Source organism: Lotus japonicus, chromosome 2 (assembly GCF_012489685.1).
Source record: "Lotus japonicus ecotype B-129 chromosome 2, LjGifu_v1.2".
Classification (NCBI taxonomy): domain Eukaryota; kingdom Viridiplantae; phylum Streptophyta; class Magnoliopsida; order Fabales; family Fabaceae; genus Lotus; species Lotus japonicus.
The window spans coordinates 94,827,812-94,854,001 of record NC_080042.1 but is presented as its reverse complement, the minus strand read 5'-3'; the positions used below and the strand labels follow the sequence as shown (position 1 = coordinate 94,854,001).

Below are 26,190 nucleotides of genomic sequence, written 5' to 3'. Positions count from 1 at the left end.
TTGATAGTCTCGACTCATTCTTTTTCTTTTAAGTTTTTTTTGGGTTACAAGAGGAAAATTCTCTACCTTGACATTCAAATTTGCCTTATTCGTTTTCTCTATCATGTTCTCTAAAAAAGAAAGCAAGTAAAATCCTTTTTAAATCCTCTACTTTTTTGTTACATTTGGAAAAAAATAATTTAAGTCCTCTACTTAACTATGTACACAAAATAAAGCCATTTATTTGACCATGATTGGATATCAGTTCTTGTCAAAATTAATAATTTATTTTAGTTTTTTATATACTAAAGCTTTAAAGAATGCAACCTTGTTTCCCTATCCAAATAAAATTTTAATTTTTTTTTCAAATGTATGGAACATAAAAGTATTGGGAAGTTGAACTAAAAATTGTGAATAGAGAGTAGAGACAGAGTATTAGAGACAATAGTACGCCACAAAGACAAGGGTCAATAGTCAATACAAAGCTCCAAAAAGGAACCTGTGTAGTGTGTACACAAACCTTTCCTAGTTCCTTGCTACGACACGAGTGCTGTATGTCTTCGAGGTTCAAACTCCAACCTAAGACATTTCAGATTGCTTTAAATCTATTCGTTCAATTTTTCAATCCAACCAGTTGTGTCTCAATTATGTCGGACATCACTGTAACATGTTCTTTAGTGTTGTTAAAATTCAGTTAGTAAGTGCACGCTTAGTGTTCGATGTTTTGCTTCACTGAACATTTTCACATTTTGGGTTGCTTAACTACATTGGAAACGTGGGCAGCTACTTGTTTCTACTGCCTCTCTTTTCAAAACTCTGATCATGGTGTCCATGCTTGCAAGGAAATGCGCTTCCTTACACAGCCAACACTCGCTCTTGAGGACACTCAATCTCTGCTTCAAGTCCCTTTCCACCACCATTCCTGATAATAAGGACGATGAGGCTGCCGTGAGCTCTCCCTCTGTGCCACCTTCTGAATGTTCTAGTAGCCTTCATATTTCCCCATTTTTCTCCCAATTCAATCATCCCACTAGTGGATTTGATATCGAACTTGTGGATCGTGATGCTTGGGGGATCTCATCTGGGGTGGCACAAGCCTGGCGCGCTGCTTCAGAAGCTAGTTCTGCTGATAAGCAAGCGACCAGTGAAGACCAGCGACAGAATGAGGTTAGTAGAATAGTATTCATCTGGAGTATTTGACTATTTTCCCTCCTTAAATTTTTATGTTGGCTTCTTCAATTAGCTATTGTTAACTTTGCTTATCATGCTTTAAAATTCCGTCTCATTACTGTGAAGACCTTGATGGTGATTCCTCGCAGGTTGAGGGTGAACTTGATTTTGAAGAGTTAGACAACATGAGAATTCGTGGCAATCTGTTCTTTAAGCTTGAGCGCAGTTCCAAGGAGTTTGAAGAGTATAATTTAGAGTTTCATCAGAAGAAATCTAACAAGAAAAAAAACAACCAAAATGAAGAAAACAAGGCTAAAACAGAAAACAAGGCAAAAGCAACTTCAAATGTGACCCCCAAGGATCAGAAGGTTCCCAAAGTTCGTGAACTCACAAGAAGTAATAGTGTTATTGAACCTCGGATGGATGAAACCAAGGATGTGTCTCCATTGAACAAGAGACAGAGGAATCCCACTTTTAACCAGCTTACAGGTCCTTATCATGAACCATTTTGCTTGGACATTTTCATATCAAATGCCTCTGTTCGTGCTTGCATTATTCACAGGGTAACTAGCCAGGTTGTTGCAGTGGCACATTCCATTTCCAAGGATATCAAGTTTGACCTGGCTAATTCAACCAAGAGTAAAACCACTTGTGCTGCCGTGGGGGCAATTCTGGCTCAGAGAGCTTTGGCTGATGATATTCATGATGTGATTTACACTCCAAGGAAAGGGAATAGGGTGGAAGGGAAGCTTCAGATTGTTCTTCATTCTATCATGAACAATGGCATTAATGTCAAGGTAAAGATTAAACAAAGACAGAAGAAGTCCTTCAGGCACATTTGACCTAAGACGCATGCCTGTTCGGTTGGTTATGTGTGATGAATTTTAGGGGATTTGAATTCTCTTATGTATGCTAGCTAAGGTAGAATTTGAAACATTTTGCAACTGTGAACTTGTACCAATTTATATTCCACCTTTGCAATATGTGAATAAGGTTCATAAACTAAATAAAATTGCATGTGATGATTAAAGTATGTACCCATAATTTGTCATTATGCTATTTCTAACATGTTTGAATCAGCTAATTTTTATCAGAATTACTTTTGGCTTCTATAGCTGCTATTCAGTGTGGAATGTGGATCAACGTTATCAAAAGTGATTTTTTTTGCTAAAGGATAATGTTGTGAAATTCACTTAATTCATCTAGGATAATGTTGTGAAATTCAGCTATGAAATCTCATAATTGATTTTGTCCACTGCAGAAGGAATTCTCTCTAGCTTGTTTTATGGGACCAAAATCAATTCTGTAAGTCAACTGCCAAACATCTAAATAACACCTAAAAGTGATTTTGGTCAATGAGAATTAATTCTATGGCCCCCAAACTAGAACCAAACACATCACACAAGTTTTTACTCATAATTGATTCTGGTTTTGGAATCAGATGTAGAAGAATTTACAAAGATGTTATTCTCCTGATTTGAGTCATCTCATTGATGCATAGATGAAAAGCAGCCACATAATTGAATTAAGTATTAAACCAGAGAGACAGCAGCAATGAATCAATTATAAGAAACAAGAAAAGACTCAATGGCAGCATAGAATTACATTGCATTACATTGAAAACCCAAATTTATATCAGTCATTGGCAGTGGCTAACTGCAAGGAGAGTAACTCATCCTCTGGAATAATCCTAACATGACAATCAGAACGAGGGTAGGAAGCACACATGAGTGCATAGCCACGCTCCACAACATCATCACTGAGCATTCCATCGCTCTGGTCAACAGATCCACTGAGAAGACGAGCAGGGCAAGTCATGCAGACACCGAGATTGCAGTCATAAGGCACAGACAGGCCAGAGTCCAATGCCTTGGAAAGAATGGTCTCGTCAGGTTCAACTTCGAGCTGGGTAGTTTGACCCTCGTGCTCGATCACCACTTTGTAGGACCTCACGGTTAGTGATGGTGATTTGTGTGAAGCTAGGCGTGGCAGAGTGTTGAGCTGAAAAGTGGAGGAGAGGGTGGTGGTGGTGGGGTGCTTCTTCGGTCTGAAAAGAGAGAAGGATGTGAACTGAAGTGTTGCCATGTTTTGGAACAGAGTGTTTCTAAGATGGGGTTGGGGTGATGTGTGTGGTGGTTGGTACTTGGAATGGAAGGATAAGACTTGTGGACTGTGGTAGTGGGAGTGAGATGATGATTTACTCTTTTTTTGTTTTTGCACACATTTTCCAAATAAAACATGCTCAGGTAGTGGATGGAATTGGGAATATTTGTTTAAGTTTGGTAAAATGGGATTAAAAAAAAAGGTTGGTAGAATGAATTTATGTTTAAAAATGATATGATAAAAGTTAATTTAAAATATCATTGATATTTGAATAGAATAAACTTACTTTTAAGGATTTTTATTCATAGTAACACAATTTCAACCATATGATGAAGAACAGTCGCTACGTGTATTTCAAGCTGGAAGATGCCAAAAGTAATTGGATTGAAATTGGGGTGCACCGGAATATGTGATGCCTACTTCCACACTTTATTTTTTGGAATGTCAAATTTGGCTTCTCACACCAAACACACTTTTAAAAAACGTGAAGTTAGTTTAATGAATACTGCAAATCATATATAAGCACTAAATGGAAGGGAGGAGAGACACTTTAATGGAGGGAAGGGCACAAGGTAGAAGGGAGAAATTTTAGTTGTTAGTATTATGTTTAGTTAAGGGGTCGAGTCATCTACCAATTATGTTAGGATTTATTAGTGATACAAAATATACATTTATAAATATATTTTATAATTAGGAAATAAATAGTAGGAAATTAAACATTTAAGCAACTTTTCTAACACAAATATTCAGTTAGTGTGAATTATTTTTTTGATAGAATTAGTGTGACTTATTTGGAGGCCTTTAATATGCACAAGTAAAAACTTGTGTAAGGTTGCACAAGCACCTTTTGACCCATAGTAGCAGGTTTTCAAATATTTTTTTAAAAAAAATAATTCAAAAACAAAAAAATGTATTTATTAGTGAATTAGTTAATTAAGGATTTAGGTTAATCACATCTAAGTTCATCTTCATCCTCAAATTCATGTTCATCATCCAACTTCTTCATTCCTGTTCTGGGAAACCATGGCACGGACGACCAGAGCAGGCCCAGGGCGGAAACCTAACGAAACGGCCACCACCGCCCGTGGACGACCACCGCTCCAGGAAACCCTCGAACGGACGACCGGAGTGGACCTAATGGGACGATCACCCACTAAACGATCGCTACCTCCTCCCGGCCCGCTTGGGACGGAGGAGACTTCCCTTTTTAGTACAAGACAATCACCGGGCCCACCATGTAGGGGTTGACCTATCCCAACCACCCTACGATACTAGTGGTTGGAGGCACAGATCCCAAGGAACCCTGGACCATTGGATCACTACTTTGCGGCAGGGAGCAACAGAGGATCCAACGGCCCAGGATGAACCAAGTACGAACCAGGCATGACGTTGCATGGCTCCAACCCTAATTTCCCTTCGTGTATATAAGGAGAACTCCTCCTCCATATTAAGGTAACTCATTTCTTCACCTCTTCACTCACTCACTCTCATTCCCCTACTTACTTTGGCATTGGAGTCCCTTGCAGGAGCCCCTCCCGGGACCATCTCCAACCGTCCCAGCTTCGCCGTGCCCCTCACCTTCTTCCTACCCCCGGCTTCAAGGGTAGTTTGGTCGCCCCCGATCAATTCCTCATACAAAGCTTCAAGCTTTTTAACACATCAAACTCAAGAAATTAACCTATCACTGCCACTACCTTAACCATCTCGCCACCTCTATCAAGCTGGCCCTCAACAGAAACCCAGGTGCCTTCAATTTCTGGGTCGATTTGAAGCTTCAGGCATCCGTTCTCAACTTCTCCCAAACCAACCCACTTCTCCCTCAAACCTCCAGCCACTGTCAATCGAAAACTCCAAACCACCCATCTCAGCATAATCAATTTGAACATCATCACCATCTTCATTTAAAAAAAATGGAGCTAGTAAGCATTAAATTGTAATACCACAAAACCTAAATTTGATATACCTTTTCTTTAAACTCTACGTGCTCCAAACCACCAGATTTGATATTGTTTTTTTTTTATAAACAACAAATTCATTAACGGGCAGAACAAGTAGAAGAAAGCACACGCAGTAGCTAAAGAAAATGAAGAAACGCCTACAGGGGAAAAGAAAATATGAATAGGACCCATAACAGAAACAATAATGAAAGCTAGCCGCACCGCCAGATCTGCCATACGGTGGCGGTGGTAGAACTAGATGAAGAACCAGATCTGACTGTTCCATCTTCGATTTTCAGAGAAATGAGTTATGCTCTGGTGCACAAACACAGAGAGAGATGAGAATCAGTGGTACAACAAGAAGCCAATCATCACCTCTCGTGAGATCCAGACCGCTGCACGTTGGGTTCCCTGTGCGGACGAGGCCGCGCGTGCGCTGGACGACACGATGGCAGTTGCGCGTCGTCAGTGCCACGCCGTGTCAGCCCTCCTTGCCATGCCATCCACTCGTCTTCCCCAGTCCACAACAACACCAACCAGTCGCGGCAACCCCAACCCACCACCGATCCGGTGCTTGTGGTGGTGGTTGGTCCTCCCCTCTTCAGATCTAGAGCGATCGGCGCTGGAACCGGCGAGGAGCGTGGCACGTGGCGGCGGAGCTGGTCACAGCAACAGAGGAAGAGCGTGGCGGCGGCGCTGGACACAGAAGAGCATGGTGGCGGCGTGGTTTTGTTGAGGAAAGAAGGAGAAGAGGTGGTGGTGCGGTTGAGAAGGAAGGAAACAGGGTCAGGAGGTAGAAGGAGGTGGTGGTGGCGGCAAGGCCATGAGAGAGACGCAGGAGGTGGCAACTATAGTTAATGGGTTTTTGTTGATGATATGATGAAAAATATTTTCTGGGTTTTAGTTGTTAATTAGAGATAATGAAAAAGATTAGCATAAATATTGTGATTAATAAAATATGTTTTTTGAATTTTTTTTTAAATAAAAACCTAAAAACCTACTACAATAGGTCAAAAGGTGCTTGTGCACCCTTACACAAGTTTTTACTGTATATTAAAGATTTCCGAATTATTTGACCACATCATAAATGACTAGAATAAGAAAATATCAAAAAAGAAAACATGAAATTGATGAAAATACAACACCGGATGTCCGGATGGGTATTCTTTAGGCTTTAGCACGTAAGTGCATATAAATTAAATGTATTTAAAAACACTTAAAGCGCAATAATATGTAATGTAATTTTAAAATGAATATAATTTGATAAAACAAATTAAAGTGTGGAAATATGGAGTATATATATATATATATATATATATATATATTAGTGAGATGCAGTTCATACAGTTTTCAGCTTCGCCATTCGTGCATCGTAGATTATAGTTATCGACTGTGTTTGTCACTGACTCGTTATTCCTCAAGGTGATTTTCTATTTTTCCTGTTAATCACTGATTACTCAGCTGAGTTAGGGTTTATTTGCCATTAATCTATCCCAATCCATCAACATCAGATGTTGTTACTTGTTAGGGTCCTTTGATTTTCTCTGTTTCTGTCTTTTTGCATTACGATTTTCCGCGCTCAAACGACGACGTTGAATCAGGACCAATTGAAAACCCTCAGTTTATATTATAATCGTTGTTGATTAAATATAATCACAAGGTCATTTTTATTTTTTTTGGATAAAAATCACAAGGTCATTTTTTATGTTATTGTTTTGTGGCTCTTTATATATTCGATTCGATCACTGATATTTCATGTATAAGGTTCTAGATTGCGTAAAAAGCTAATATATAGTTTGTCACCTTTTTGCAGTGAGCTGATATCATGGCGCTTGAAAGGTCTGGAATCGCTGAAGATGTTACACAAGTCAGTTTCTGTACCTTAACACCCATTTCTATATGATTTTTCTTACTCTGTTGTTAGTCAGTCATAGTGTTCATTGGTAGATTCTATAATGTTGTCATATTTGTTCTCTGTAGTTGATTGGCAAAACCCCATTAGTATATCTAAATAAACTTGCTGATGGTTGTGTTGCCCGAGTCGCCGCCAAGCTGGAATTGATGGAGCCATGCTCTAGTGTAAAGGACAGGTAGGTACCTATTTTTTGATTCTCAATTTTTGTTCATGCGTTTCGTAGGTTATGTTCTGCCTTGTTCTTTTGTTCTTATGGTTTAAATTTGACATGCAGGATTGGCTATAGTATGATTGCTGATGCAGAAGAGAAGGGACTTATCACACCTGGAAAGGTTGGTATACGTTGTTTCGGATGTTAGTAGTTAACTAGTTATCATGATTAACTTGTTTGTATGAATGTGCGTGAATCCTGAAATACTAGTTAATTAAAATATTCCATGTAATAGATATTCAGGAGCAGGATAACTAGTTAAATCATATGCACATGCGGGAACATCCTATATGGGAGGTTTGGCCCAAATTTAAATAAAACGTCAAGTTCTGCTATAAAATAATTACATGACGGTGTTACTCTCCTTGCAGTTACTTTAGATTTTAGACCTTAATGGATACACTGTTAATTGACTGCTGATATGTATAATAATTTGAAGTGGTAAGGAGAAGAAAGTAGATCTGCTTCTTTAGTGTATATCTCAGCTGACAATTATACTTTTTTCTGCATGTGTGTTTCTCATGTGTTCTACAGAGTGTTCTCATTGAACCAACTAGCGGTAATACTGGAATTGGATTAGCCTTCATGGCAGCAGCTAAGGGTTACAAGCTCATAATTACGATGCCTGCTTCAATGAGTCTTGAAAGAAGAACCATTCTATTAGCTTTTGGAGCTGAGTTGGTTCTTACTGACCCTGCAAAAGGAATGAAAGGAGCTGTTCAGAAAGCTGAAGAGATAGTGGCTAAGACTCCTAACTCCTACATGCTTCAGCAATTTGAAAACGCTGCCAATCCCAAGGTATATAAGCAAATTAATCATGTAACTAGTGTAATGGATTCTTGACACTTGCGCAATATACATATTGTTATCATTGCAGGTACACTATGAAACCACTGGTCCAGAGATATGGAAAGGCACAGCTGGTAAAGTTGATGCACTTGTTTCTGGGGTAGGTACTGGTGGTACCATAACAGGTGCCGGGAAATATCTTAAAGAGCAGAATTCCAATATAAAGGTTAGCTTTTTGCTTCCTAAATATATGCTTATATAAATTTATCGCTACTTAACAAGAATTTTCCTGAAAATAAAGATAACCTATTTCCACTATAGCTATGTCATTCTTTCTATATGTTCTCAGTGTCTTTTCCCATTATGCAGATGATTGCTGTGGAACCAGTTGAAAGTCCAGTGCTCTCAGGAGGAAAGCCTGGTGAGTTATGACCTCTTCAGTGATAATGTTGTTCTTCAGTAATTTTCCATTGAGCTGTAAAATTCTTACAGTAGAAGCTGATATTTTATTTTATTTTATTTTCTATCAATCTGTTTCTCGGTGTCTGAGAGCTTTAAGGATGAAGGGAAGATAGTCTAATTAAAAGGGGTAGAGGAAGACTTAAAAAAACTACAGCAGAAACCAGTTGAAGTAGGAAAAAGAAAAACATATCTTCTTGGTTTTACTGGAATTTTGGTTTTTGATAGAAACACCATCAACTCTTAGTGAAGCTGACTCTACCCAATGGGTTAAAGCATGCTCATTTTCCATGTTAAAGCTATTGGCTGGCATTAGACCAATGATTGCATTGGAGCCTTGGAGGTATTATTAAATAATACCCAAACCCACTTCCTTCTTACCGTCCAGGAAGGACCAGGTTTTGTCTACCTGTCCATGTTACTAAAAGTAGATTATCACTAGGTTTTCTTTACAATGAAGCATTCGTTGTATCTTTTCTTGTGAATTTTTTTCGATACCATTTCATGACTAATCTTATACAAAACATGTAAAGCCTGTCACTGAGATTATGCTGTTTTTTGTTCTGCTTAAAATCATCCCTTCAGAGGGTAGTAGACTATATATTAGTTCCTAATTCCTATTTGCTTTTCTTGTTTGTTTTGTTCTCCGGTGGCTGCATGCCTGCAACTAATATAATGTTAACACTTAAGAATAAAACCTTAAGGTTGAGATGAAGAACTTTCTTTTCCAAGCTGTAGCTAATTTGCAAATTACCTTGTGAATGTCCAGGTCCACACAAGATTCAAGGGATTGGTGCTGGTTTTGTCCCTGGTGTCTTGGATGTCAATCTTCTGGATGAAGTCATTCAAGTAAGCTCTAACAACTTTATGATTTATGATAAAAAAAAAAATTGAAGGTGTTCGGAATGTGCTGTGGAGTTATATATGTGTGTTTATAGTTATTGCATCTGATTGTTGATAGTTGCTTGACATTCTTGCGCCTTCAATACTTCAATATGGATTTGATCTGGCAGTATACTGTCCTATAAATTTGATAACATTAGTACATTTTTAACTTTGACTTAATATCTCATAATTTTGCAACTTTGAAAGTTGCAACGGTTTATGTTTCATTAAACCTGAGATGTGTCTTTTGCAGATATCAAGTGATGAAGCTATAGAAACTGCGAAGCTTCTTGCACTTAAAGAAGGCCTATTCGTAAGTTCTAAACTTATTGAAACAGCCAAGATCGTGCATGATGTTGCCTCTAACACCTATTTTGTATTATTGCAATTGATATTTGAATTGGATATGGGAACAAATAAGAAAGAACCTAGTAATACCATTTTTTTTTCTAATTGTGTAGTTTATTGATCATGTTTACTCTGGATATTATTGCAGGTGGGAATATCTTCAGGAGCTGCAGCTGCCGCTGCCATTAAGATAGCAAAAAGACCAGAAAATGCTGGAAAACTTATCGTTGTAAGTTAATTGTATCCCTAGATCTACAAAAACTACATTGTATTACAGAGTACAAGTTAAATCAAGGATCATTGAAGACTGATCCTTTATTTTTTATTTTAATATAACACATTTTGATAAATTGGTGATTACATTCCTCCATATTATTAGTTCCGGTACTCGTACCAACACCATTAACATGTAATATCAAAAAACTGCATTAACACATGATATCAAAGAAATGCATTAACATGTGATATCAAAGAAATGCTGCAGGTAGTATATTAGAGTATACTACTCGTGTTAAGTAAAGCTACTGATTGTAGCTGAGTTAGTGTGTTAGTTATGCTTGCTTAGCTGTCAAGCTTAGCTGGCATAACAGAATTAAGAGTTAGTTGTTAGAGTTTGTTAGAATTGTTAGCTTGTTCATCAAGCTTTATATTCTTCTATAAGTACTGAACTATGGTCTATTGTATCATAACCTTTGAAATGAATGAGAATTAGATTTACAGAGTTCTGAGTTTTCAACATGGTATCAAGAGCAGGTCACGATCCTTGAGATCTCTCTCGATTTTCTTTTCTTCTCCTTCTTCTTCGTCATGGCTGACGAAATTCCAGAGATTCCGATCCCGATTCCAGTTCCAGTGGCTCAACCGCAGTTGAGTTCATCCACGCTTGTTCACAAGCTTACGTTGAAGCTTGATGATACAAATTTTCTTTCATGGAAGCAGCATGTGGAAGGGATCGTTCGCACTCACAGGTTGCAGAGTTTCCTTTCTCATCCTGAGATTCCACCACGATTTCTCACTGAAGAAGATCGTGTGAATGCAGTGGAGAATCCTGCATATCAAGTCTGGGAGCAGCAAGATTCTGCTCTGTTTACGTGGTTACTTTCTTCGCTTTCACCATCAGTGCTTCCTACTGTGGTGAATTGCTCTCAGTCCTGGCAAGTCTGGGAAGCAGTGCTCGAATTCTTCCACGCACACGCTCTCGCGCAGTCCACACAACTGAGATCTGAGATTCGATCCATCTCCAAGGGATCGAAGTCGTGTTCTGAGTATCTCAAGCGTATTAAGTCGATTGTTAATGCGCTAATCACGATTGGAGATCCAATCTCCTATCGTGAACACTTGGAAGCAGTGTTTGATGGCTTGCCTGAGGAATACAGTCATCTTCAAACGATTGTGTACAATCGTGAATCACCGAGTTCGATTTCGCAGGTTGAAGCGATGATTATCGCACATGAAGCGCGTCTCGATCACGCTCGTACTCGCCAGATCTCGACAAATCCTCCGTCGGCGCTCCTTACTCAGGCTCCACCGCCACCAGCGACTCAACCTCCGCTGTCGACACCGTCGCCGGTGGCCTCTGAAGCAAATTATGCTTCTGGATCTGTCGATTCTTCCTATAAGGATCGTTCTTATGATGATCGCAGTGATGATCGCACTGGATCCTATGAATCGCGTGGACGTGGTGGCTACACTAGCAACAATGGTGGAAACAACTCTCGTGGTGGCTACAATGGCCGTGGAGGAGGTAGAGGTAATAATCGCAGCGTTCAGTGTCAGATTTGTAAGAAGTATGGACATGATGCTACTGTTTGTTACTATCGTGGTTCTTCATCTTCATCCACTCCTTCTTCTGGCATTTCTGGAATGAACTCAGGCTATGGAATGCAATTTCCTAATTTTCCTATGATGCCTATGCCTCAGTTTGGCTTCTCACCTTACTGTGGATCTCCTCAGTTTGGTTTTCCCACTCAGTTTGGTCAGCAACAACAGTTTGGTCATGGAAATTCATTCTCTGGTTTTCCTTTTGGTCCTCAACAGTTTGGATTTAGTTCCTTTGCTGGTACTCCATGGAGTAATTTTCCTTCTCAGTTCAACAATGGAGGACAGAGGCCTGGAAATTCCATTGCAAGGCCTCCACAAGCTATGCTTACTGGCACATCACAGGCTGGAGGATCTGCTTCAGCAAACCTGAGCACTTGGTTCCCTGATTCTGGTGCTACTCACCATGTGACAAATGACTCCTCAGTCATCTCAGATAGTGTCTCCCTCACTGGTAATGACCACATCTTCATGGGGAATGGACAAGGTTTGCCAATCCTCTCTATAGGATCTGCTTCTTTTCCTTCTCCTTATCATAATACAACCACACTCACTCTTAAAAATCTGCTTCTAGTTCCCAATATCACCAAGAATTTGGTTAGTGTAAGTAAGTTTGCAAGGGACAATCATGTTTATTTTGAATTTCACCCTTCTTTCTGTGTTGTTAAATGTCAGGTCACATCTAGAGTTCTTCTTCAAGGTCATGTTGGACCAGATGGCTTGTATGTCTTTGAAGGCATGCATACTCCTTCCCTTTCCAAGACATCTCCTATTCCAGCTTCTGCTTCTTTGTCTCCAGTGGCTGTTTCAGACTCAGTTTCTGCTTTGTCAGCTGCATTATCTAGCTCTACTACACCTAGTCTTAGTCCTAAGTCTATAGTTTCATCTTCTGCTATTGTAAGCCCAACCTCTTATGGTTTGTGGCATTCTAGATTAGGTCATCCTCATCATGAGGCTTTGCATTTAGCTTTAACCTCTTGTAATATTCAAGTTCCTAATAAAACAAAGTTCAATGTTCGTTCAGCTTGTTGTCTTTCTAAGTCTCATCGCTTGCCATCTCATTCTTCTACTACTGTTTACTCCTCTCCTCTAGAGCTAATTTTTGCTGATTTATGGGGGCCCTCCTCTATTGAGTCTTCTTGTGGTTTTTCTTATTTTCTTACTTGTGTGGATGCCTTTTCTCGTTTCACATGGATCTTTCCTATGAGAAAGAAATCTGATACTTGTTCCACATTTCTACAGTTTCAAGCTATGGTAGAATTGAAATTTAGCAAGAAACTTAAGTCTATTCAAACTGACAATGGCACAGAGTTTAAACCCCTTACTTCCTATTTTACAAAGTCAGGGATTGTTCATAGGTTGACATGTCCCTATACACATCACCAAAATGGTAGTGTGGAGAGGAAACATCGCCATATTGTTGAAACTGGCCTTTCCTTGCTAGCACATGCTCATTTGCCATATCAATTTTGGGATCAAGCTTTTCTTGCAGCTGTGTTTCTCATTAACAGATTGCCTACCTCTGTTTTAGGCAATGCAAGTCCTTACCTTAAGCTTTTTAATACACAACCTGATTACAAGCTACTTAGAGTTTTTGGCTGTGCTTGTTACCCACATTTGAGGCCTTACACACAATCCAAGTTGTCTCTGAGGTCTAAGCTTTGTGTGTTCATGGGCTATTCATCACAACATCAAGGTTATAAGTGTATGGACAATGAAGGCAAAATTTATATCTCAAGGGATGTGGTTTTTGATGAATTCAACTTTCCCTATCCACACATGTTCACTTCCTCAGAGGTTCCTCACCCAGATCAAGGGCTTTCTTCTATTATTTCTCTGGTACCAGCTGCTGTTCATGGTCCACCTCAAGCTGTTAATGCTCCTCCACTTTCACCTCCCTCTTCAGGGGACACTCATCCCAGTGGTTTTTCAGTTCAGCAGCAGCCTAGTCACTCACCTAGTCATGGATCATCTTCTGGATCAGCACAGCCAGGTCATAATAATTCTGCAACTTCTTCTTCTACTGGTGCAATTGCTCAGCCCATTGGGAATGTTCATCCCATGCAAACAAGGGCAAAATCTGGTATTGTCATGCCCAGATTATTTCCCACACTTCTCCTAACCCAAGCAGAACCTACAAACTCTACTCAAGCATTAAAGGATCCTAAGTGGAAGGCTGCTATGCAAGCTGAATATGATGCCTTGATGGCCAATGGAACCTGGACTTTGGTTCCACTCCCTAAGGATCGAAAGCCTATTGGCTGCAAATGGGTATTTAGGGTTAAAGAGAATGCTGATGGGACAATTAATAGATACAAAGCAAGGTTGGTGGCCAAAGGATATCACCAAGTGAAAGGGTTTGACTACTCAGAAACTTTTTCTCCAGTGGTAAAGCCAATTACTATTCGCATAATCCTCAGCTTGGCTATCACTAAGAAGTGGCACATTCATCAACTTGATGTGAATAATGCTTTTCTTAATGGGGCACTTCAAGAGGAGGTCTACATGACACAACCCTCTGGTTTTCTTTGTAAAGACAAGTCTTTTGTGTGCAGACTGCACAAGGCTCTCTATGGCCTCAAACAAGCCCCAAGAGCTTGGTTTGAAAGGTTAAGGGCAGCTCTAGTTAAGTATGGTTTCACTCCTAGCAAATGTGATCCTTCCTTGTTCACTTTCTACACCAAAGGTTGTGTTATCTACATTCTTGTTTATGTAGATGACATTATTATTACTGGGAATTCACTGCCATTAGTTCAACAAGTGGTGAAGAATCTTGATTCAGAATTTTCTTTGAAGCAGTTGGGGCAGCTAGACTATTTCCTAGGTGTTCAAGTTCATCATTTGAAGGACAGATCCTTACTTCTTACACAAACAAAATACATCAATGATTTGCTTGAGAGAGCAGAAATGGGGGAGGCCAAAGGCATATCTACTCCCATGATTGGAGGTGCTAAGTTGAGCAAATATGGCTCAGATTATTTTGCAGATCCAACATTGTACAGGTCTATTGTTGGTGCTCTGCAGTATGCTACTTTGACAAGACCAGAGATTAGCTTTGCAGTGAATAAGGTTTGCCAATTCCTCAGCCAGCCCTTGGAGGATCATTGGAAGGCTGTCAAAAGAATACTTAGGTATCTTAAAGGCACCATACATCATGGTCTTCACCTTAGGCCTTGTTCCTTACACACTTCTGTCCCTCTTGTGGCCTTTTGTGATGCTGACTGGGGATCTGACCCTGATGACAGACGATCAACCTCGGGCACTTGTGTCTTTTTTGGTCCAAATTTGGTCTCTTGGAGCTCCAAGAAACAGACCTTGGTTGCTAGATCTAGCACAGAGGCAGAATATCGCAGCCTGGCCAATACATCAGCAGAATTACTTTGGGTTCAGTCATTATTGCAAGAGCTTCAGGTTCCCTTTTCTCCACCTCGAGTATTTTGTGATAATATGGGTGCAGTTGCTCTCACTCATAATCCTGTTCTTCATACTCGCACCAAACATATGGAGCTTGATATCTTCTTTGTGAGGGAAAAGGTTCTTGACAAGACTCTTTTTGTTCATCACATTCCTTCTGAAGACCAGATTGCTGACATATTCACCAAAGCTCTTTCCCCTACTAGGTTTGAGTATCTTCGTTCCAAACTCAAGGTGCTTGAGCGGGTTCCTTCTCCCCCACCTTGAGTTTGCAGGGGTGTATTAGAGTATACTACTCGTGTTAAGTAAAGCTACTGATTGTAGCTGAGTTAGTGTGTTAGTTATGCTTGCTTAGCTGTCAAGCTTAGCTGGCATAACAGAATTAAGAGTTAGCTGTTAGAGTTTGTTAGAATTGTTAGCTTGTTCATCAAGCTTTATATTCTTCTATAAGTACTGAACTATGGTCTATTGTATCATAACCTTTGAAATGAATGAGAATTAGATTTACAGAGTTCTGAGTTTTCAACATAGTATAATCCAATGGAACTAATCTATGTTAATCAGAAATATGATTATGTGGCTTAAGAACTCGCCATTATATTTCATGTATCTGTTTATTTATTTCTGTATGGGGCACTTTTTGAGTTGCTGTTTCATTTGGATATGCTACAGGTTGTTTTTCCAAGCTTTGGTGAGAGGTACCTGTCCTCTGTGCTATTTGAGTCGGTCAGACGAGAAGCTGAAAGCATGACTTTTGAGACCTGAATCCCTGTTTAAGGCTTTTCTCGTGAATTTTCATAGGCTTAAACAATTGACTATCATAATAATGTTTGTGATTCTAAAATAAAACTTTCTTCAGAAGACTTGAAATGTTACCTCTGAAGAAGAAAGAGGAATAAATTCGGCGCTTGACAATCAGTAAACCCGTTTTGAGCATCTTATGAAAAGTTTGAGTAAAAGGAAAAGTTAAATTTATTTATATTAGCTTAGCTCCTCCACCGGGATATGGTGTTATGTGTACCAACACTATTCCAATCTTATTATATTTCAATTTATAGGCATACGTATTGATCTTGTAACATTGCAACTTTATCTCATGCTGAGTTTTATTTTGTAACAAAACGCAAGACTTATAACTTGTAACCATGGTGTATAACAGAAGAGTAGTCATGTCTACTAACTTTTTTGACGTTAAATTGGAACATTTCATTAACTAGAGACCGGCAAAATGTCTGTCACAACAATAGACTGAATACAAGAGGGAGTAGCATTGAGCCACAAAGCATCAGTATAACTCAAAGAATGCTTGGCGAGAAAATGTGCCATCTTAATTGTCTCCCTATAACATGAGAAAATGAAATAAACTATGAAAGACTGAATTAAGCTACTAATTTTCTTCAAGACTAACCCAAGTGAGAGTTCACTGATTTGCCAACGAAATAGCTCTAATTACCGAGAGACAATTGGATTAACCTGAATATTTAGATGTCTGAGCTCCAATGCCAAACGAAGACCATTTCGGATCGCAACAGCCTCTACCACCTCGACCCCAGTATCTGCTGCCTTGAATGTTCTGGTTGCAGCAGCTCTAACTTGGCCAATATTATTCTGATGACAATCCATGTGCCCCACGATGAGCCCATACCAGCCACATCTCCATTAAGTTTGAGATTGGCGTCCCAGGGGAATGGGAATGGGAACCTTCCAAAGCTTGCTGGTTTGATTATCTGCAGCCTGGGTCGGTTCATTTAAAGCTTCTTGCACCAGTTTATACTCTTCTAGTTCCACATGAGCTTTGCAAGCTACTTGAGCCCCATCGCATTGTTTGTTAAAGCAGATTGCACATGCCAATTGTGTCACTTCCATAGGAGCATGTAAAATCAGGTCGGCAAACCACTGATCTACCTTTCCTCAGTATCCACTACCACCACACACATCTATTCCAATTGCAATCTCGAATGCCATGCTCCAGAGATCCCTCATACCCATCACAGCAAGGGCAATACAATGGACAAACCACCCCTCCTGTTCCATAGTCATTCTCCCCTTTCCACCACCTTCATGAAACCAATATCTCTCCACCATACCAGCAAGCCACCACACAACCCCCACCTCCAACCCCTTCATTCATAATCATACAGACCCTGATCACTCTACCTTTCTTCTTCTTCCTAAACACCATGGCCACCCACACCCCTCTTTTTTTTCCCCAATTTCCCAAGTTATAAACTCTATCTCCTAAAAAAATAAAATAATGAAAATCGGTTCGAATTTAACTAAAAAAAACTGCTTAAATTTGTTGAATGCTAATAACTTTATCTCAAACTAACATAAAACCTATTGTAACACTAGAAACAATGAATAACTCTGTAATAGTAGTTCAAAACTTGATTAGAAATGAATGAAGGCTACAATGAACTAATTATATAGACTATAGAGGTGATAAATATTACAGTGATGTTCATTTTCCCTAATTTCTTCAATTGCAGAAAGTGCAGACAAAGTTGCATAAACATTTCTAAAAGGACCAACATTGGTGGTAGTAGTTTGGGATCCACTTCATTCTTCAACATTTGATTCACAGTAAGAATTCAACAAATGACACATGAATCTACCATTACAAGATAGTACATCACTAATTAATAAAATGGTAGGTGTTTGTTCAGGTGAAGAAATCCTGAATCCCTTTGCCGGCAAAAGCCTTATCAGAAAGCTCAGCCAAAACGGCATTGACAGTGAGCAAAACGACGCTGGAACCGAAGATAACGCTGAGGACAACGCCGGTGGTACCCAACACCTTCCCAAACGCGGGCCACTCGATCTCGTTTATCTCTTGTGCCACTCCGTTCCAGAAGTTGTCACCGCCTTCTTTATCTTTCCTCTCCTGCATCGCCTTCTTCAATTCCGACGCCAGTTCGGACTCGGGTTCGGGTTCAGTGCTCTGCTGGTTTTCCTCGACGACGCCGGGAACCGGCATCCGGCGCCTCATCGGAAGTGGAGTGAGAGCGAGAGATTGAGGTTTTGGGGTTCGGGAAGTTGTGAGAGTGAGAGATGGAGGAGGACATGATGATGATGATGATGATGATGATGATGATGATGATGATGAGAAGGGTGGTAAGAGGTTAAATGGCTTAGCGTGCAGAAGCGCCATCAACGATTATGAATGGTTTCGTTTCTGGATAACATTCACTCACATGGACACTCTCTCACACCCTGCTCTAGTATTATTTCAACTAGGCCTTCAAAATACACCTCTTCAACCCAACTAGTATTGGGAAAAAGCTAGAGTGTTTAACCATTGATAAACTACCTTAATTTGGCTTTAATTTCTATCATTCTTTGATTGCAATCACTCTTAATTCTAACGCTATGCAACAAACTTCACTAAATCTCACAATACTTTCATAGAAGTGGTGAGGCTATACAGATCTTCACCTCAAAGATCAGACATAGCCCGTTGATAATTTGAGAGATTACCAGGAATTCATTCGTTCATGTAAAATAAAACGTTGGAAATTATATATAATTACTAGAATCCTAATATAGAATGATCATACTCAATGTTATAGAACTCGAATTGGTCATCGACTTAGTCAAAGTGTTGAATTAGTGATTCAATTGTATTATATTCAACACAACTTTCAGGAGTTAAGCACAACACAACTTTGTATATTCTCCCACTATAACTCATAAACATGTTGATTATTTATAGATAATTTTATTTCAATATGTTTAAGTTCACCAACGGACTGTTGGAGCAAAACGGAACAAAGCTTTACTAGTAATCAATACAGAGAGAGAGAGAGAGAGAAATCAATGGGGGAAAACTTTTTTGTTATTGTATTCTGTTATTGTATTCAATACACATTGACCCTTATATAGTCAATACATTCTAACAACATTAAGACTAATGATTAAGGCATTAATTACTCACTTAATTAATGCCTAACCCTAACTACTAATTTTGTATTAACTTCCAACACCCCCCCATAATGCAAAATTCTGGACAGATATAACAGTAAAAAAACAGCATTAAAAAATGCTTAAAAAAACCTACTATCACCATCCATCACTTCACACACTTAGTAACAACTAAGTATTCTACTGGATGGAAGTAACACCAATTAGTCTTCTAAAATCTTTGAACTTGTCTGCACGTAATGGCTTTGTCAAAATATCTGCAAGCTGTAGGTCAGTACAGCAGTGCTTGATTCTAATCTTCCCTTTGCTGACTTGATCTCTGAGAAAGTGGTACTTGATCTCTATATGCTTGCTGCGTCCATGTGATACAGGGTTCTTGGACAAGTCTATAGCAGATCTATTATCCACCAGTAACTCCACATAATCACCAACACTGATTTGCAACTCAAGAAGCAAAGTATGGAGCCATAATGCTTGACAAGCAGCTGAGCAAGCAGAGATGTATTCAGCCTCACATGTTGAGAGAGCAACTACTGATTGCTTCTTAGAACACCAAGAGATAGGAGCACCTGCAAAGGTAAAAATGTACCCCATAGTACTCTTTCGATCCACCAAGTCACCACACCAATCAGAGTCTGAATAGACTACAAGTTGTAGCCCAACCTTCTCATCTTGGAATGGAAACAAGATGCCAAATGATAATGTTCCTTTCAAGTACCTCAGAATTCTCTTGGCAGCTATCAAATGAGGATGTCTTGACTCACTCATGAACCTGCTCACCAAGCCAACACTATATGAAATCTCAGGCCTAGTGTGACAAATGAACCTTAGACTCCCCACCATTTGTCTAAACTCAGTAGCATCAACAAAAGCTTCACTCTCACATTTATCAAGCTTGAGATTCACATCAGCTGGAACCTCTGAAGCATTGCAATCCCACATCTGCAATTTCTTCAAAACTTCTATAACATACTTCCTTTGATACATGAACAACCCTCTGTCAGTTTGCATAAACTCCAAGCCGAGGAAATATGACAAAGCACCAAGATCAGTCATCTCAAATTCTTTCTTCAAGTGACTCTTGAGAGTCTCAATTCCTGAGATGCTGCTGCCTGTGATCAGTAGATCATCCACATATAAGCAGAGAAACAAAGCTCCATGTTCCTGATTTGCTAGAGCTTTAAAATAGAGACCATGCTCTACTGAGCATTTAAGAAATCCAGACTTGACTAAGAAGGAATCAATCCTTTTGTTCCAAGCTCGAGGGGCTTGCTTTAAGCCATAAAGAGCTTTCTTGAGTTTGAGTACCTTGTCTTCACTTCCTTTTAGAACAAAACCAGGAGGTTGCACTACAAACACCTCTTCTTCTAGTGGACCATTGAGAAAAGCTTATTTGACATCTAACTGCCAAAGAGTCCACTTCTTCCAAGTTGCCAATGCTACTAACAATCTCACTGTCTCTAACCTAGCCACTGGTGCAAAGACTTCAGAGTAATCAAGGCCTTCTTTTTGCATGAAACCTCTGGCAACTAACCTGGCCTTGTGCTTTGCAATAGTGCCATCAGGTCTAAGTTTGGTCTTAAAGACCCATTTAACAGTAATGGGAACCTTGTGAGCAGGAAGTGAAACAAGTTCCCAGGTATCATTCTTCTCAATGGATTTCAGTTCTTCTTTCATAGCCTCTTTCCACACTTGGCTAGAGAGAGCTTCTTCAAAGCTAACTGGTTCAGAATCAACTAACATGGCTATAGATTGCACAAGATCTCCCTCATCATTAATAGTATCATCAGTGAACAGTTGATATTCCCTGAGATGTGGAGGGAGGCTTCTCAGTCTTGATGGTCTATTATTCAAAGATGGAGGAGTGACTGGAGGAGCTCCTGGTTGTGGTACTGGAGCCACTTGAGATGCAGGTTGTTGGATCTCATGATCTTTTTCCCAGTCAAGTAATATACTTGTCATAGTGGGGGACAACTCTTTCAAATCCTTCCATGAGCTGGCTTCATCAAAGTACACATCCCTGCTGAATAAGACTTGATTTGTCTTGGGATTGTATAGTTTATAGGAACCTGTAGAGTTGTAGCCCACAAACACCAGAGCCTCACTTTTATCATCCAGTTTCTGTCTTCTTTGATCAGGAATATGCCTATAGCAAAGAGAGCCAAATATTCTGAAGTGTGTCACTGAAGGCTTCACTTCTGACCAAGCTTCTTCTGGAACCATGTCTTGAACTCTCTTAGTAGGGCATTTATTGAGAAGATATACAGCTGTAGACACAGCTTCACCCCAGAAGCTATGAGGAAGAGATTTGGTTTTCAACATGCCACGAACCATATTCAGGATAGTTCTATTTCTCCTTTCTGCAATCCCATTGTGTTGAGGGGTATAAGGAGCTGTTATCTCATGAACAATTCCTTCTTCTTTGCAGAAAGTGTTCATCTCTCCTGAAGTGAATTCACCACCACCATCAGTCCTAAGGACTTTAATGGCCTTCTCAGATTGCTTCTCAGCTAGACTCTTGAATTCTTTGAATATAGGAAACACTTCACTCTTCAGTTTGATGAGATACACCCAAATCTTTCTACTCCAATCATCAACAAAGGACACAAAGTATCTACTTCCACCAAATGATGGTACTGGGAAAGGACCACACACATCTGAGTAGACAATATCCAGAAGTCCATTTGCTCTTGAGGGTGTGAAATTGCTAAAAGAAGTTCTCGGTTGCTTGCTGATCAAGCAACAATCACACACTTTACTAGGATTCTGAATTGGAGGTAAACCTTTTACTAGGTTCTTTGATCTCATCATAGTCAGGTCTTTAAAATTCAAATGTCCAAATCTCCAATGCCATAACCAGGCATCTTCAGTTAAAACTGAGGCATTTAGACATTGAGATTCAAAAGCCTTGAGTTGAACATGGAAGGTTCTATTTGAGGACAGTTTTGTTCTCAAAATCTTTCTACCTGAAGGATCAAAAATTTCCAGGAACTTCTTCTTCATGCTGACATCAAAATCCTTCTCAACTAGCTGCCCCAAACTAATCAGGTTGCTAGTCATGCTAGGAACATACCATACTTCAGCTAACAACACTTGTTGACCCTTTTTATCACTGAACATGATATCACCCATACCCTCAGCATTCAACATTCTACCATCAGCAAATCTAACACTACTTTTCCTATTCTCATCAAAGTTTATCAACCAATCTCTATGACCAGTCATATGATTTGAGCAACCAGAATCTAAACACCACTTATCATCACCATCTAGCACTGTACTAGTTACCATCATTAACAAGAGTGGTGTTTCATTAGAGGTTACCTCATGGTCTTCTCGTGCAAGATTTGCTTCATCATGCTGTTTGTCTTTGCGATTTTCACCATGTCCAGGAGGTGCCTTGCATTCAGATGAGAGATGACCAATCTTATTGCAATTGAAGCACCGAATTTTCTTTCTATCAAACTTCCTTCTTCCTCCACGCCAATTGCTGGAGCTGCCCCTTTTCCCAGATTCTTCATCATCAGGATTGTTTTCAACCTTGTCCTGATCCTGATTCTTTGAGTTGCCATTCTTGGAATCATTCTTGGTATCTCTACCTTTACCACGACCACTCTTGTATCCACCCCTGAAACTACCTCCTTTCTTGGGAGCTTGGGCCTGCAGTGCTTGATCCTGAGGCTTGTTAGTGGACCTCTCCATGAGCCTCTGCTCATGTGCTTCAAGAGAACCCTGAAGATCCTCTATTTTCAGAGTGTCGAGCTTTCTTGATTCTTCAATCGCAACAACAATGTGATCGAAGTTGGGGGTTAGGGTTCGCAGAATCTTTTCAACAATGATCTGATCTGTAATCGATTCTCCATTGGCTTTCATCGCATTTGTGTGAGTGATTACTCGATTGAAAAACTGAGCAACCTTCTCATTCGTTTCCATCTGCATCAATTCATACTGTCTCCTCATCGTTTGCAACCGAACCTTCTTCAATTGCTCAGCCCCTTCGTTGCATGTTTCCAGAATCGTCCATGCTTCCTTTGAAGATTTTGCCATCGAAATCTTCTCGAAGTGAGCTTCATCAACACCTTGATGAAGAAGACAAGTAGCTTTGAAATCCTTCCGTTTATTCTCCTTATGCGCAGCGGTTTGTGCCTCAGTGGGTGCCTCTCCAAGAACAGGGAACCCATTCTCAACAATCTCCAGAACTTCTTGGAAACCCATAATCGCCTTCATCTGAACGCTCCACCGCTTCCAATTTTTCCCATTCAGAGCTGGGAGATTCGTCGGAAAGCCAGTGTTCGTGGTGGTCATCGTGTAGCAAAGAACCCAAATCGATGATCGAACCAAACTGTGAAGCAAGAACGTGAGAGACGTGGAATGACGGCGCGGCGGCGACCACCGTGAGGAGCGCCGGAACGGAATGGTGCGTAGTCGTCAGGCCAGGAAGGTTGGGCTCTGATACCAGTTTGTTGGAGCAAAACGGAACAAAGCTTTACTAGTAATCAATACAAAGAGAGAGAAATCAATGGGGGAAAACTTTTCTGTTATTGTATTCTGTTATTGTATTCAATACACATTGACCCTTATATAGTCAATACATTCTAACAACATTAAGACTAATGATTAAGGCATTAATTACTCACTTAATTAATGCCTAACCCTAACTACTAATTTTGTATTAACTTCCAACACGGACCAACCTATAAATTTGTTGACCTATTTACACGTAGACTTGTTGGTCTACTTTATTTTCTTCAAGTCTTTAGTTAAATATGCTAACACGCCATATATCATCAAATTAGACTTTCAAGAAGATCATATTAGACTTACAAAGTCAGAGTCGAGCATTGAATTTTTAAGTAGACTAGACTTAGTTATGCAAAGTCCAGCCTACTTCCATCCTTTCCATGACCGTTTCTTGTCAAACTGAGCCATTCCTCAATTTGTCTCGGTTCTGAACCCTGGGAACTATAACTCAACCTTCATTCCCGTTTCTCCACTTTGGCGAGACTCGTGAAAAATATGCACTAGTAAGTTATTTCACAAAAGAATCTTGATGTCAGTCAGTAAGTCATCGGTAAGAAAATGCAACAGCTCCTCTATGAAATCGATCAAAGCAGCCAAACAGTGAAGCACTGGACATTGGAACTTTAGTTTTCAATACTACCATAAATTCAACATCCAACACCATTTTCTCTGTAAATTTGGCTCACTCTGCTGCTAGAGAGTTGGACTTGGTGGTGAATATCACAAAACTGGTTGAACACCAAACTTAACGAATATCACAAGATGATGTACAAAACGTGAGCTAACCAATGATACTTGTCTTTATAAGGATAAATTCTTTTGACGTTGCATGCTGAAGAGTTTCATAAACTTTCTATTCTTGAAGTGTTTGGCCAGATACACTACTGAGATTGGATCAAGTGCAATAAATAGAAAAAAGGACCCAAATAACGAATAACAAATTAACAAGGGAAGGAAAACATGACTAATCAAGGAACAAACAAGAAGGAATACGAATTGTCTGGGTTGATGGTCATGCAATGCACAACTACATGTAGAGGTATCATTTTTGTAAATGTTATTCAGTGTTCTTACATGACAAGGTACATTACTATAGCTATACATAACATATGCAGATCAAACTATGATGAGCTAGTCTTCCTTACTTGCAACCTCCAAACCATTACCTGCAAATACAATACAATCATTCAGAATTTCACAGCAGCAATAATTGGTTCACGAAAAATCACAACCCTGAAGTTTATTAATATCTAATTGCAGAGTCTCTGTTTAGCTGCCAATCAAATAGCATTCTAGCGGTCAAAACTAAAAGGCATTACCATCAGGGTCGCTGATCAAAAAAAAAAAAAAATTACCATCAGGGTCAAAAAAGAAAACTTGTTTGATCTTCCCATTAGGCAGTGATTTCTCAAAAGTCTCAACACCCTTGTCCTGCATAAAACAAACTCAGGCATCCACTCAATTCACAATCTTACAAGCGTAAAAATACCAAAGCAATGTGCATTATACTGAATTTAAAGGTAAAGAGAGAATCCTAGTATGATTTCATTTCACATAATTGTATCAACTACTCTCCTTCCAAACAAAAAGGCTACTCCAATAAACAAATATAACACTTATCATCAGATATCATAAAGTTTCATCAGAATCAGTGTCTGCTAATAGCCTATTTTGGTAATTGGTTTGATGGTGTGTGCACAAATCAAAGCAAGGTAAGCTAAAAAGCTCCACTTTATAAATTTTCCCATAAGTGATTATGGCAGAACCAAACAAGCTATTAGATGCATATTTGCACCTAGAACTAGAAGTTAATTCATTTTGAAGATTTCATCTCATTTCTCAACAACACATCCAACCCAATTTGCAACTCCAAAAGAAACCAATATATGAGAAAAAAAAAATAATAACAAAAAAGAACACTACCCTTTCATCCAAAATCAATTCTTCCAAAAACCATTATAAGTACCTTGAGAGTTTGAAGTAAGGATTGAAGATTGGAAACAGAGAAGCAGAGATGGTGGCCTCTAGGGAGATGGGAGGGGTCAACAACGGGTGCGGTGGCACTCCATGGACCTTCAGGGAGGTTGTTGTTTGGGTTCCGCTCGATGACGTGGAGATAGAGAAGAGAGGAAGGAAGGCGCAGCCACACAACCTTGAACTCTCCGAACACAGGGCTCTCCACTTCCTCGAATCCAAAAACCTGTGTATAGAGATCATTGCAAACATCATCGTCCTGTTGTGTTGTGATTCTGATTACATGAAGAAAATCAAAAAGAGATTGAGCTAACCTCTTTGTAGAATTGGGCGAGACGTTTGATATCGGTGGATTCTCGTGATATATGGTTCAGGCTCACTCCTTCTGCTGCCATTTTTCTCCTTCGCCGAATGGACTAGATGTTTGCTCAATATAAGGATGAATAAAATCAGTTACAAAATCAAAGAAAAAGAGTTGGATGGAGTGTAAGGTCATCACATTTTATTTTTTATTTTTCTTACCTTAATTTTAATTTGGGGAAGTGTGGAATGATTTTTGTTTTTTAAGGTTAAAAGTAGGCCTAGGCTCGATAAAGAAGACTACACACTGATAGAACGTGAGAATGATACTTCTGAAACATCAAATAAAAGTAAATTAGAAACCCTCAAATGAGGGCTTTCCATAACATGGTTCCCCAATCCCAGGTCATGAGCCATGTTGGCTAAGCAGCCCGCCACTTGGTTGG

The 26,190-nt window shown here is 39.6% G+C and overlaps 5 protein-coding genes across 7 annotated transcripts; 2 read left to right on the top strand and 3 right to left on the bottom strand.

Moving 5' to 3' along the window:
• Window positions 1-390: 390 nt before the first annotated feature.
• LOC130741394 (uncharacterized) lies at window positions 391-2,182 on the top strand. Of its 2 annotated transcripts, XM_057594282.1 has the most exons (3): window positions 391-1,146; window positions 1,299-1,638; window positions 1,735-2,182. In XM_057594282.1, exons 1-3 carry the CDS (start codon window positions 802-804, stop codon window positions 1,989-1,991), a joined length of 942 nt encoding a protein of 313 aa, XP_057450265.1. In that variant the 5' UTR covers window positions 391-801; the 3' UTR covers window positions 1,992-2,182. The 2 variants fall into 2 exon arrangements, with proteins under 2 accessions (XP_057450265.1, XP_057450264.1); XM_057594281.1 differs by having other exon boundaries at window positions 395-1,146; window positions 1,299-2,182.
• Window positions 2,183-2,639: 457 nt separating this feature from the next.
• LOC130741397 (ferredoxin C 1, chloroplastic) lies at window positions 2,640-3,335 on the bottom strand. The gene has a single exon (XM_057594285.1). The coding sequence runs from the start codon at window positions 3,232-3,234 to the stop codon at window positions 2,785-2,787; it is 450 nt and encodes a 149-aa protein (XP_057450268.1). The 5' UTR covers window positions 3,235-3,335; the 3' UTR covers window positions 2,640-2,784.
• A 3,123-nt stretch (window positions 3,336-6,458) lies between these two features.
• On the top strand, window positions 6,459-16,107 carry LOC130741395 (cysteine synthase-like). The gene is made up of 11 exons (XM_057594283.1): window positions 6,459-6,611; window positions 7,003-7,056; window positions 7,170-7,279; window positions 7,379-7,436; window positions 7,850-8,113; window positions 8,193-8,330; window positions 8,474-8,525; window positions 9,333-9,412; window positions 9,702-9,761; window positions 9,945-10,025; window positions 15,701-16,107. The coding sequence occupies exons 2-11, from the start codon at window positions 7,015-7,017 to the stop codon at window positions 15,791-15,793; spliced, it is 978 nt and encodes a 325-aa protein (XP_057450266.1). The 5' UTR covers window positions 6,459-6,611; window positions 7,003-7,014; the 3' UTR covers window positions 15,794-16,107.
• A 1,323-nt stretch (window positions 16,108-17,430) lies between these two features.
• Window positions 17,431-18,310, bottom strand: LOC130741396 (preprotein translocase subunit SECE1). Its single transcript, XM_057594284.1, has one exon. It carries the CDS (start codon window positions 18,177-18,179, stop codon window positions 17,691-17,693), a length of 489 nt encoding a protein of 162 aa, XP_057450267.1. The 5' UTR covers window positions 18,180-18,310; the 3' UTR covers window positions 17,431-17,690.
• Window positions 18,311-24,411: 6,101 nt separating this feature from the next.
• On the bottom strand, window positions 24,412-25,916 carry LOC130741393 (lactoylglutathione lyase). 2 transcript variants are annotated; one of them, XM_057594279.1, is made up of 4 exons: window positions 25,759-25,916; window positions 25,437-25,670; window positions 24,826-24,901; window positions 24,412-24,636 (listed from the first exon to the last, which is right to left on the bottom strand). In XM_057594279.1, the coding sequence occupies exons 1-4, from the start codon at window positions 25,837-25,839 to the stop codon at window positions 24,602-24,604; spliced, it is 426 nt and encodes a 141-aa protein (XP_057450262.1). In that variant the 5' UTR covers window positions 25,840-25,916; the 3' UTR covers window positions 24,412-24,601. The 2 variants fall into 2 exon arrangements, with proteins under 2 accessions (XP_057450262.1, XP_057450263.1); XM_057594280.1 differs by lacking the exon at window positions 24,826-24,901.
• Window positions 25,917-26,190: the final 274 nt, after the last annotated feature.